The 14,034-nt window shown below is 39.1% G+C and overlaps 1 protein-coding gene and 2 pseudogenes across 1 annotated transcript; all 3 read right to left on the minus strand.

Annotated features, from left to right (window-relative positions):
• Positions 1-1,162, minus strand: part of LOC118643935 — a 28,961-nt pseudogene extending 27,799 nt beyond the window's left edge.
• A 2,409-nt stretch (positions 1,163-3,571) lies between these two features.
• Positions 3,572-5,743, minus strand: LOC118643937 (disintegrin and metalloproteinase domain-containing protein 20-like). Its single transcript, XM_036282260.1, has one exon. It carries the CDS (start codon positions 5,726-5,728, stop codon positions 3,572-3,574), a length of 2,157 nt encoding a protein of 718 aa, XP_036138153.1. The 5' UTR covers positions 5,729-5,743.
• A 6,145-nt stretch (positions 5,744-11,888) lies between these two features.
• LOC118615317 lies at positions 11,889-12,426 on the minus strand (annotated as a pseudogene).
• Positions 12,427-14,034: the final 1,608 nt, after the last annotated feature.

Consider the following 14,034-nt stretch of genomic DNA (forward strand, 5'->3'; position numbering starts at 1 on the left):
CTTGGTGCATGGGTTGATGGTCAACCCCTGAGCCACACTGGTTGGGCCAAAAGTAATTTTAAAAAATTGTGAATAAAAACATCTTTTGGTGTTTTACCTATTGCAAAATAATGGCTGCAAAATAATGACTTTTCTGTGTGGATGTTTTTTTCTCCCCTTTGGGTGGAACAGAGAGTAGAGTCAGAGAAGTGTGTGTTGAGTTCTGCTTTATATTTCAGTCCTAGATGTACAGAAATTGGTGCATGGGTAAGTGTTTAAGAAGTGGATGTTTCTAAAGTGTTCAGCTTTACGATCTCTTAAAGCCAAATTTCTCAAAGCGTAAGTAGGATTACATTGGGCATAAAAATCTGTGGAGTATTTTTCCCAACTAAGTGCAATTTGGAGGTTGAATGGAATGAAACAATAGACTAAGATATCCAGTTAAAAGTAACAGGACACTGAAATAAGAGACTGTCACTTTTATTGAAATACCGCTTAGCATTATGTTCATTACAGAGTGCATAAAAAGAAATGTTGATTGGCAAACTATCTTTTAAGGATATTCACAGCACATATGAGCACAACACAAGTGAAAAAGAATTATGAGGATAGTTCTTTTCTGTTGACCTGTTTGTTTAGAACAGTTGCCAAAAATGAGCCTCCTTGTCATAACAGTACAATTAATGTTCCTGCCTGTGCTAAATCAGTTCCCCTTGTATTCATAATATTTTTCAGTATTATGGATCTACTGAGAAAACAGCTAAAACATTTTTATGTGTTTGTGTGGGCAGGGTGTGAAGAAAAGAAAAAATAAGTCTAGTCAACATGGAAGATATACTTTCATATCTGGTATGTTGATTTGTAAAGCATTATGTTATAGACATGGAAAAACGAATTTTAGCAAGTATATTATTCATTTGCTAAGCAATTTTCGTATGATGTTTGCTAGGTATTAATTCAATCTCAACTAGCTTTTCTGGAGAATTGATAGTGATAAAAATGTAACCTGAGGCAGATTTCCTAGGCTAATCACCTAAGATGTGTAATCAGCAATGTTTTCATCTATTTAACAGAGATCTTGTAAGTAGTAAAAGTTAGGCCTGGTACAGTGGTTAGAGCAAATAATGTTACCATTGTCATGACTTCTGTCACTATTCCCAAGACCACGAGAGTCATGACACATGATGACATTTTACACAATGAAAGACTGTATGTATGACTGTGGTTCCGCAAGATTATGGTACAGCTGGAAAATTCCTAATGTTATTATAGCCATCATATTACCATTGCACAACACATTACTCATGTGATTGTGGTGACGGTGTAAGCAAACCTACTTTGCTGCCAGTCCTATGAAAGTACAGCAAAACAATTGAGCACAGGTCATAATACTTGATAGAACAACAGAATAAAGATATAAAGGAAATATTTTTGCACAGCTCTACAATGTGTGTATCATTGACTAAGTGGCTTTACAAGGAAGTAGGTCGGTAAGCTAAGGTTGATTTATAACTAAAGAAAAAATAATTTTTAAAATACATTTTGTGTAGTCTAAGTTTACAGTTTTTAAAAAATATATTCTTTTCAATCTTCAGGACCTTTTTCTTTTTTCTTTCTCTTCAGATAGAGTGGGAAGGAGAGAGGAAGAAAAAGAGAGAGAGAGAGAAACATTAATGTGAGAGAGGCATATCGACTGGTTGCCACACACACAATCCCTACTGGGCCGGGAACAAACTGCAACCGAGATATGTGCCTTATCTGGAATGAAACCTGGGTCTTTCTGGTCTGCGGTCTGATGCTCTAACTGCTGAGCCAAATAGTCCAGGGTAGAACTGTATTTTAAAAATCCATTGTATTCATTTATTTTTCTCCTTTACTGATTTTAGAGAGAGAGGAAGCGAGAGGGAGAGAGAGAAACATCGCTGAGAGAGAACATCAATTGAATGCCTCCTGTCTGCCACACAGTAGAGATTGGGCCCACAACATGGGCATATGTTCTGACTGGGAATTGAATGGGTGACCTCTTGGTATATGGGTCGATGCTCAACCAGTGAGCCACACCAGCTGCACTTCATCCATTTTATAAGAAAAATTACAAAGGAGTTGAGTGGCAAGTATTATTTTCTGACTTTCCAGTTTGTGAATGATTCTAAGAGGAAGTCATGTCCACAAGATATCAGGGTAGTGATGTATAAAAAGTTAAAATATTCTATTGTCAGACACTTTTCTGCGTTCTCCATTATACTAGGATAACGAGGTATGTCATGAAATGAAACCATGAGATACTAACAGATAGATACAACTATTGCTCCTAGGACTCGAGATCAAAGGGAAGAGATGGGATTATTGGAATTTATACCTTTGGAATACGTCCCATTGATCTAAGACTTGAACCTTTGAGGAGAGGGTTTAGCTAACCTAGGACTGAAACCTCAGGAATTTGGTGGAGGACTCAAAGATCTGACACTCTACACCTTGAGGACAATATGCTTGGTAGCTGTGACAGCATCTCTGAGCCTGACAGTAGTGTTGGTTCTGATAGCTACTAAAAACTATGCATATATATGAAATATAATTATAACATTATATACAGAAATGGGGCAAAAATAGGTTACAGTCATTTATATAAAAATAATGCAGTAATTAATAAATAATAAAGGAAGAAACTGTGTTTTGTGTACTCACAATTATAAACTCACTTTTGCCTACCCCTGCATTATATATAGTAACAATGTGCAGACTGAAAGTTACTATCTTTGTATAGGCTAGAGCTATTAATGAGGTAAGATAGGCAAGAATGGTAATACAAAAATTTCTCAGGCACAGCAACTGTGGCTCAGTGGTGGGGCGTTGACCCATGAGTCAAGAAGTCACCAGTCTTATTCCCAATCAGGGCATATGCCCAGGTTGTGCATCAAATCTCCAGTGCGGTGCATGCAGAAGGCGGCCAATTGACGTTCGCTCTCATCGATGTTTTTATCTCTCTCACCATCCTCTTTCCTCTCTCTCGAAAATCAATAATAATAAAAAAAAAATTTCAGGTTTCCAGCCTCCCTGTAGTTGCCAACTATTGCAGAAACTAAAAATGTGAGGAACACCAAATAAGTAGTTTCATTTGATTATTTGCATTTCCTGTGTGACATAGCAAAGTGCAAATGGGAAGGATGGTTCTAATTGAGATAGCAACTTAAAAACAAATATAGATTATCCATTCTCCATACCTGTGCTCAGGAAACACAAAGAGACTGATTCCATGAACAATTAAACAGTAACAATTTTAAAATAATGGAAAGTAGAAATACTCTAGGAATTAGGATATTTTGCTAATTGTTTAATGGTCAATGTTTTATGATACAAATAATAAAAAATTGGGATTATGTCAATGGCCTGTGACACATTCTGGAACATTTGTACAGCCAAGAGATTAAAATTTAGTACATGAGGAACTTGATAAGATTGGGTTTCTTTGTTGAAATTATAAATTGTTGATTTTGTTTCTAAAACGCAGTAGAACATTTCACTGCTCTTCCTTAGATGAAATTGGAACATCTGGCTCTTCTACCTTAGGTAAAGTGTTGACATTTTCCTCTTTTTAGTCAGGTGAAGGTGAACCACTCATATCTCTTCTTTTGTTTGACATGAAACCCCAAATTAACAAGCATAGTAAAACAACAACAAAAAGAATCAACCGAAGTAGTGCCAGGTAACTCTTTTCTTTCTCTTTTCCTCTTGGGGGTGGGCCACTATCAATACTACCACCAAAGCCTTTCTCCAGGCAGCTGGGGGGGTCCCAGCCTCTGTCGCAATGGCAGTGTTGTCTGTTATTGCAGATCCCGTTCATATTGCAGGTCTCCGGTGAACAGTTACTTAGCAGAGATGACCTACTGACACACTTCCTTTGGACGCAGACATATTCTGCACCACACTCTGTACCATCTTTCACATCACCAATGTCAGGTATGGTCATCCCAAAGTGGTAGTCAGTACCCCAGCAGGTGACGCCATTGAAGTGAGTCCAATGCACTGTAGAATGATCACTCAGAAGCGGAATTTCTATCACGTTTTCACACTGAATCCTCCCACACAAGCTATCTGAGATGTTACATTTTACATATGTAGAGGAGTTGAAACCACAGTGACCAAAACGATCACCTTGCGTGTTAATTTTTGTGTAGCAACTGTGATTTGCACTCTTGGCCTCTTTGCCAAAAATTTTCCTACACTGTTCTTCACGGTTATTGCATCTCTTTTCATAGCAGTAGCCACCGCCCTCACATGCGAAACCATTCTGCATATATACATCTTCTGGACAAAGGTAGGATTTCCCATTGCACCACTCTGGGAGATCACATTCATTTATCTCTTGTCTACAAACTGTGCCTGTTGACACAATCTGGCAGTCTTTGCAACAAAGCCCAAAAGCACAAGCAGCCCCAGGTCTGAGAGTGCAGTTTGACTCACAGCATGGATCTTTCATACACAAATCTAAGGTTCCACAGTCACACTCTTCTCCTTCTTCAACCACACTGTTCCCACACCGGGTACATTGCACGGTATTCCATTTATCATGTGAAAAGTACAAACAGGTTCGTCTTGTCATGGTATTCATGAAGTCAGCATAACTGCAGTTGCTGAATCTAGTTGCACTTGTTTTTGATGGAAACATTATACAGGTCTTCTGCCCACATGTACAAGTTTTTTCATCATGATCCATACCTAAATTATGACCAATCTCATGTGACACAATATACGCAAAGTTATACAAATCATCATTCACGAAACTATCAACTGCACAATTATATCGTAAATCACATACTTTTCCAAGATAAGCTAAACCAAGAACATCAGCATATGATTGCTTTACAAAAACATGTACTACATCATGGGGTATGCGGTTATTAAAGTTAACTCTCTTCCAGGTAGAAAATGAACTCAGGAAATTTGTTATGTTATCTACTGCTAAGGGGTTGCTTTGAGTCCAGATCTCAATTCCCATTAAAACCACATCAATATCCAGGGAACTCAAAAACATATCTATGCTATTGACAACAAGGCATACTTTATGCTGCACATCTGAGGCGTTACTTTGGTGATGAAGATATCGATTGTGGTCCACCACCACTGCCAGTTCAAGAATACGCTTGTGGGTCCACCAGCCTTCATACCCGCTCTGCTTCAAAGTGAAATGAACACTCTCTTGAAGCTTCAATTGTCGTGCTGTTTCTTCATCTGTTAATCCACATCTCATGGGTGGGAATTGTGTCTCTTCACTGTCCCTTTTGTATACAAAATGTTCAAATGTGCTAGAAAGTCTTTTGGGCTCTATTTCATAAACCATGTCATTTGTCTGTATGATTCCTTGAAAGCCCCCCAAACAGGTACTGAGGGCAACCAGGGATTCTCGATCCCCCTCCACATAACCATGATAGTAGCAGTCATTCTGGACAAAAGGCTGTTCCATAAGAATAGCACCCTGGTCTGTGTAGGTGAATACTGGGAGGTGTTTGGACAGGAAAAGTTTATTGACCTTCATATGGACAATGTGCCTCTGGCCCGCAAAATGAAGGCTGTAAGTGAGCCAGCCTGGAGGTTTTATGCTGCTGGCATGCCTCATGGGACTCACTATCTCTGGGGGACCATTGCGTTTAGAGTTCCCAATCTGATACCATCCAGGAAGAAAGAGAAACACCCCCAGCCATAGACAGAAACGAGTGACCTTCACATGCACCAAGGCCTCACCCACAGCCATAATGGAGCCACGCTTTGCAATCACTGGTGAGAGGAAAGGAGGGCAGGGTAAGAAGCATCACTTTGTGTCTCCTCCACCTGCGCTGGCTGCTTGCAGTGCTGACCTTTATTTTATCCTCTGGCAAAGGCACAGCATCGGGGGAGCAACACTAAAAGCAAATAAAAAAGAACGAGACAGAGGTGGGGGTTATGAGCAGGCCAATTCAGAGGAAGAAGAGAAGGGTTAAAACGTGTCAGTGTGTGGCTGAAGCCAAGACAGCATATGCATGTGTTTGCTCATTTGGTCATAAATGATAGTGAGGCAGAGTGAGAATGGGCATATAAAGGAATGTGGGAGTAGAAAAGAATGGTGATAGGCCATCGGTTGATACTTAGTAAACCTACATGAAGGACACACATGGATTCACTATACCATTCTCTCAATATGAATATATATAACAATTTCCACAATAATATATAAACATATCATATTTTATTTGGGGAGTCTTAATTCATACACATGAACGTGGTATAAATATCAATATGTAGGTCTTTCTTTCACTCTCAAATGAAGAACTGTTGGTCTCATTACTTAGGAGAGATATAAAAACTCTTTGCATACATTACTAGTTAATTATCTTTTCTGTATTTCTCTATTCATTTAAACCTCTAAACCTCAAAGTGTCTAAATATCAATTTTATCCAAATATTAGTATGTCCTCCAATCAGGTCAAGTTCTAATTTCAACAGACAACCGTGGTTTTGGGGGTAAGTATATTGGGTTCTTGATGGATTATCTACAAGTTTATATTTAATTATACTCTTAAGAAGATCATTATCTTAAAAATCTTTAGCTATATAAAATGAAAGTAATAAAGTTGGGAGAGTAACACCTGGAGATGGGAGTGTACTAAAGGCAAAATAAAGTACCTTCAGAATCAGTAAATCATGAGGGAGGGAGGAGAGTACGTGGGAAGATAATATATTGACTTTTAGTGGTGAAGTCCTCAAAGTCCCAACACTTATAAGAGTGTAAGGTAACCAACTCCCAAGGTTAACCTTAAAATGTATTTATTTCATCTTGAAGAGAAAAGATCTGATGGTGGCATGTAGGAACAAAGTGAGGGTGAATGTGTGAAAGTGTGAGTGGGTGTGAGAGAGTGTGTGAGTGGATGTAAGTGTGAACGAGCAACCTCGAGCAGTGCACTAAAATGAGGGGCAGAAGGTTCCTGTGGTGTGAATGGGGAGAAGCTGGCTACTGCAGTAAGCTGCTCATCAGGGCACTTTTCCCTGCATGGCTGGCAGGCTCGCCTTTTTGGAAGATTCTTCATCTTTTCTTGGAGGAGGTAGAGAAAGCAGCAAGGGCCCAGCAACGTGATCCCACCAGTACACTTCACACCATTAGACCAGTGGACCGTGCTCTGTCAACACAGACCAGTGCACAGTTGGTGTGCTGTCAAGGTGCCTGGTGCAGAAGTTGCCAGCGACTGGGAGCCACACACCATTTCTCAGAGCAGCAGCATGATCAGAGCTAAGACACACCTCCAGCACCAGAGGTTCAGGAGTAGTCATTCATCTCCAGGCAGCAGCAATACATATTGGCAGCTGAGACCCATTTCTAAAGCATCAGCAGGGCTGAGCAGGAGCTGACCCCCATCAGGTAGCAGCGCACTCCAGTGGCCAATGGTGGGACCTGCGGCTTCTGTGGGGCCTACACAATACAGCTGCTCATTGCTCTGGAGGGGCCTGTGGCTCCTATGGGGCCTGCAGGATACAGCTGCCTGTGTCACCAGTGGGGCCCTCAGCTCCAGCAGCAGTGCCTAGCAGGAAAGACTAATAACAGCTGCCAGTAGTCAATTTTCCAGGACCCACCACAGGTAAGAGGTACCACACACCTGAACAGTTTGGGATGCACAGCTGGCTTATTTGATACACACCAACCTGCCTACACATCCAACATCCCTCACTGGATGTAGAACTATCAGATGGCTAAAATGGGGAGACAATGAAACAACAACCAAATAAAAAAAAAAAAAAGGATGAATCACCAGAAAAAGAACTACATGAAATAGTAAAAAGCAATTGGTCAGATAAAGAATTCAAAGCAATGATTATAAGGGTGCTCAAACAAGTCAGTGAGAAATACAAGCATCTTAATGAGAACTATGAAAAACTCAGCAGGAACTACATGAGTTTAAAAAATGAAAAGCTATGAATAAAAATCAAGAGAAAAATAAGAATGACATAGCTGATATGAAAAATACCTTAGAAGGATTCAATGGTAGGTTAGAAGAAGCTGCTGACTGAATCAGTGAGTTATAAGACAAGGTAGAGAAAAATGCCCAAATAGAGTGGCAAATGAGAAAAACAATTTAAAAAAACAGAAGGAGAGTTTAAGGAAGCTGTGGAACCAAAAAAAAAAAAAAGTAACATTTGCATCATAGGGGTACCAGAAGGAAAAGAATCAGAGAAAGGAATAGAGAAACTAAAGAAATAATGACTAAAAACTTCCATAATTTGGGGAAGTAAAAAGTCATACAAGTCCAGAAAACAGGGAGAGTCCCAAACAAGATGAACCCCAAAAGACTCACAGCTAGACATATCATAATTAAAATGTCAAACATTAAAGATAAATAAAGAATCTTAAAGAAAGCAAGAGATATATAGTTACCTACAAGGGGAAGTTACCTACAAAAGAATGAAAGTTACCTACAAGGGAACCCTCAGAAGACTGTCAGGTGATTTCTCAATAGAAACACTGCAGGCCTGAAGGGAGTGGTATGAAGTGTACAAAGTAATGAAAGGCAAGGGTCTGAATTCAAGTGTACTCTATCCAGCAAAGTTATTATTCAAAATTAAAGGCAAAATAAAGAGCTTCTCAGACAAAAAAAAAAGCTGAAGGAATTTACCACTACCAAACCAGCACTGCCTGAAATGCTATAGGGAGTGCTGTGAGAAGAAGAAGAAATAGAGAGAGAGAGAGGGAGAGAGAGAGAGAGAGAGAGAGAGCGCACGCGCGAGAAGAACACAGGCATAAAATAAAAATGGCAACAAATAAGTATCTATCAATCATAAACAAATATAAATGGCTCAAATTCCCCAATCAAAAGACATATGGTAGCTGACTGGATAAGAAAACACAACCCATGTATATGCTGCCTACAAGAGACCAACCTTACAACAAAAAACTCCCACAGGATGAAAGTGAAGGCATAAAAAAATTTTCCAAGGAAATGGAAATGAAAAAAAAAAAAAAAAAAAAGCTGGTATAGCAGTACTCATATCGGATAAAATACACTTCAAAATGAGGGCCATAATTAGAAGGTCACTACATAATATTAAAAGGACCAATACAAGAAAAGAATATCACCCTGGTAAACATATATGCATCAAATACAGGAGCACCAAAATATATTAAAAAACTTTGGAGGACTTTAAAGGAGAGATCAATAGCAATACAATCATAGTGGGTGACTTTAACCCCCACTAACATCACTGGATAGATATTTTAGGTATTTTTTTTTTTTATCCTCACCTGAGGATATTTTTCCATTTTTTTGTACAGATAGAGTGGGAGGGAGAGAGAGGAAGGGAGAGAGAGAGAGAGAAACATCGACGTGAAGGGACACATCGAGTGGCTGCCACCCGCACGACCAACCAGGGCCGGGGACAAACTGCAACTGAAGTACGTGCCCTTAGCGGGAACCGAACCCGGGTCTCTCCGGACCGCAGGCTGACGCTTTAACCGCTGAGCCAAACTGGCCAGGGCTGGATAGATATTTTAGACCGAAAATTAACAAGGACACAGAGTCCTTAAATGACAACCTAGATCAGCTGGACTTCATTGATATTGACAGAACATTTTACCTCAAAGCTGCAGAATATACATTCTTCTCAAGTGCACATGGAACATTCTTGAAGATAGACCACATGATAAGACACAACATACGTCTCTACAAATTCAAGAAGATTGAAATTATATCAGGCATCTTTTCAGATCACATGGTTTAAAACTAGAAATCAATTACAACAAAATCCCACAAAAACATTAATACATTTGGAGCTAAATAGCATGTTATTAAACAGTGGAAAGATTTCCAAGGAGATCAAGAAAGAAATTAATAGCTTCCTGGAAACCAATGAAAACAAACACACAACAACACAATATCTATGGGACACAGTGAAAGCAGTCTTAAGAGGGAAGTTCATAGCACTTACAGGCCTACCTCAAGAAATAAAAAAAAATTGTAATTGACTTTCTAACCCTACCACTCAAAGAACTAGAAAGTAAACAAAAAGAAAAACTGAGAGCAAGTACATGAAAAGAAATAATGAAGTTCAGAGCAGAAATAAATGACACAGAAACAAAAAAATAATTCAAAAGATCAATGAAACAAAGAGATGGTCCTTAAAAAGGTAAACAAGATTGATGGACCCTTACCAGATCCACCAAGAAACAAAAAGAGAGAACCCAAATAAACAAAATCAGAAACAAAGAAGATAAGTTAACAACTGACACCACAGAAATACAAAGGATCATTAAAACATATTACAGACAATTACACAAAACCAAATTGGACAATCTAGGTGAAATGGACACATTTCTAGAAACACACAGTCTCCCAAAACTGAACCAGAAAGAGATAGAAGACTTGAATAGACCAATAACAAGTAAGGAAATTGAAGATGTAATCAAGAAACTCCCAGCAACAAAAGCCCAGGCCTAGATGGCTTTAAAGGGGTGTTTTACCCAACATTCAAAGAAAATCTAACCCTCATTCTCCCCAAACTATTGCATTAAATCCAACAAGATGACACACTTTAAAACTCATTTTCTGAGGCCAACATAATGCTATTTCCAAAACCAGATAAAGACACTGCAAAGAAAGAAAACTACAGGCCAGTATCCCTGATGAACACAGATGCTAAAATCCCTAACAAAGTACCAGCAAATCGGATCCAGCAAACATCAAAAAATTATTCATCATGACCAAGAGGGATTCATCCCTGGGGTGCATGGATGGTACAATATCTGCAAATCAATAAATGTGATACATCACATAAACAAAATGAAAAACAAAAAAACATAGGATCATATCAATAGATGCTGAAACAACACTGGTACAGAAAAAATGTTTAGTTGGGTGGAGAGAAGAGAGAAACTGAGTGCCACCCAAGAGAACTGGTGGCTCCTCTGGGAAGGAAGCTGGACACAGTGAGGAGAGAGAGCACTGTGAACTAGAGCCAGACCCTACAGTCCAGGTGAGACAACTTGTGCCACCTTTGGAAGCGTCTCAGCGCCTCAGGCATGGCACCAAATTTCTATTTACTTAGCCCAGCTCTGGGGAGGGGGTAATGGGATACGTGGGGCTGAAAATAGGTGATATGGCCATCTTGTTTGAGAGTAACTGACATAGTAGGAATTTGAAAAATAAATTTTTCATCTGACTTTATTTTCCAATACACTTTCTTGTTAAAAAGAACAATACACTTTCTGTGGGGATGACAAATATCAGTGTTAAAAATCCAATTATACAAAAAAATACTACATGTAGTGTGGGGTAGATTTATTTATTTTTTGGTAACACACATTAAGTGGCACTTATTATCCTGTAACCATAAGGTAACATAAAACCACAGAACTGTAGCTTTGCCACAGTTACATGAAGTTGGGCCTTTCTGGCTGAGCACATTTTGAATAAACCAGATGCCCACTCCAGAGTTATGCCAATGGAATCTGTTCAGAAGTAAAGTTTCTGAAGTGGTGACTCACCAGAGTACCTTGCAGCTGACAGATGACAGGAAGATATGTTAGTTATGAAGTAGTTACAGCCTAATTTGCAAAAGTTACCATTTCTCTTTGTAGAAAGAAGCAAGAAGTAAAGAAATTCCTTGAATTAGCACCTGGTGTGTCAGGTGTGAGTGCAGAGGAGTGCTGTTAGAGCGGTGTCAGAAGGACCCTGGAGGATCAGTTGGTTGGACAACATTAATAATCATGGTTGGCTTCTAAATACTGGTACCAAGATGACTTCTGATTTGTGATCTTAGGTAAATTATAGATAAGTGAAAACAGCCAGTAATCATACACTGAGATTAATAAACAGCAGTTCAAAATAAACCGCATGAGGGTTGTGCCTGCAGCAGGGTTTCACAAGACAAGGCACCCAGTTTCTTTTCATCCCTCATCTGGCTTGCAGATCAGCTCTCACAGCCATTTCAAAAACCTCCCTCACTCCATCTTTGGTCTTTGCTGAACACTCCATGTACCTAAAAGTGCCAATCCTGTTTGCCATATCTCTGCCTTCTTCCAGTTTTACTGGCTCCTGCTTCATCTTGGCTAGCTCCTGCCTTTTGTGCTCATCATTCCTAAGATCCTTCTTGTTCCCAACCAGGATGATGGGCACATTGAGACAGAAATGCTTGATTCCCGAGTCCTCCTTTCCAGGATGTTCTCTAAACTATCAGGGCTGTCAATGGAGAAACACATCAATATAACATCAGTGTCCAGATAGAAGAGGGGCCTCAAGAGATCATAATATTCCTGCGCAGCCGTGTCCCACAAAGACAATTCTATCTGCTTTCAATATCTGCCACATAGTTGTCAAACACTGTAGGTACATACACTTCTGGGAACTCATCTTGGCAGCAAACAATGAGCAAGCAAGTCTTGCCACAGGCTCCATTACCAACAATCACCAATTTGTTCCAGATGGCAGCCATTGCTTATAAATATGCTCTAAGGCCCTTGGCCTGTGTGGCAGAAGTTCTACAAAGTGCCTTGAATTTCTCAGATGAAAGGCACTGTAGCATGTAGGGCATGTCAAAGAGCTAGTAGTGCTGGTGTGTGTGTAGGTGTGAGGCACTGTGTCTGTCTCGGTACTGTACAGGCAGACTCCAGCCTGTGAATGCTACCATCTTCCCTCCATGGGCCAGGTTGAAGTCATAGAGTGGTGTCTTGCAGAGCACATTCTGTGCACCACTGACTGGACTGCCCATGACCGAGGGCAGCACCTGTCCACATCAGCTCCGACGGGCTACAGTGTTCATTGCCTGCTGCAATTTCAGCACCCATTTTTGATAAAAACATGCTTCAATGTGGAAATAGAGGGATATATCTTGACATAATAAAGGAAATATATGAAATACCTACAGCCAATATCATACTCAATGGGCTAAACCTGAAAGCATTTTCCTTAAGAATAGAAACAAGACAGAGATGTCCTTTTTCTCCACTTGTGTTTACCATAATACTGGAAGTGTTAGCCACAGCTCTTAGTCATGAAGAAAACATAAAAGGAATCCCAATTAGAAAGGAGGAATAGAAACTCATTATTTGCGGATGACATGATATTGTACATAGAAAACCCTAAAGACTCCGTCAGAAATCTACTACATTTAATAAATGAGTTTGGCAAAGGAGCAGGATACAAAATCAACTGAAATCAACAGGATCCTTGTACAGCAACAACAAATTTAGTGAAAGAGAAACTAAAAAAGCAACCCCATTTACCATTGTGGAAAAAAATTAAAATACCTAGGAATAAACTTAACCAAATAAGTAAAGTACTTATTCACAGACAACTACTGAAAAATAAAATGGAGAAAGATATAAAAAAGTGGAATAATTTACCTTATTCATGAATTGGAGAATTAACATCATTAAAATGCCCATACTACCCAAAGCAATCTATAGATTCAATGCAATTTCCATCAAAACACCAACGGCATATTTGACAGAACTAAGACAAACACTCCAAAAGTTTATATGGAACCAAAAAAGACCATAAATAACTACAGCAATCTTGAAAAAGAAGAACAAAGTAGTCAGGATCACAATATCCGATATCAGGTTATACTTCAAAGCCATAGTAATCAAACAGCCTACTACTGGTACAACAGGCATGTAGATCAATGGAACAGAACAGAGAACCCAGAAATTGACCCAAGTCATTATGCTCAATTAATATTTGACAAAGATGGTAAGAACATATAGTGGAGTCAAGACAGCCTCTCCAATAAATGGTGTTGAGAAAGTTAGACAGCTACATGCAAAAAAAAAAAAAAAAAAAAAAAAAAAAAAAAAAAAAAAGAAGCTTGACCACCAACTTATACCATATACAAGAATAAACTCAAAATTGATAAAAGTCCTAACTGTGACCAATTAATCCATAAAAATTCTAGAAGAAAATGCAGGCAATAAAATTTCAGACATCACACACAACAGAATTTTTAGTGGTACAATGCCTAAGGCAATAAACACATGGGACTACTTGAAACTAAAAAGTTTCTGCACAGCAAAAGAAACAACCATCAAAATAGAAAAGGAGC

The sequence above is a fragment of the Molossus molossus genome, unplaced genomic scaffold, assembly GCF_014108415.1.
Source record: "Molossus molossus isolate mMolMol1 unplaced genomic scaffold, mMolMol1.p scaffold_m16_p_4, whole genome shotgun sequence".
In the NCBI taxonomy this organism is placed as follows: domain Eukaryota; kingdom Metazoa; phylum Chordata; class Mammalia; order Chiroptera; family Molossidae; genus Molossus; species Molossus molossus.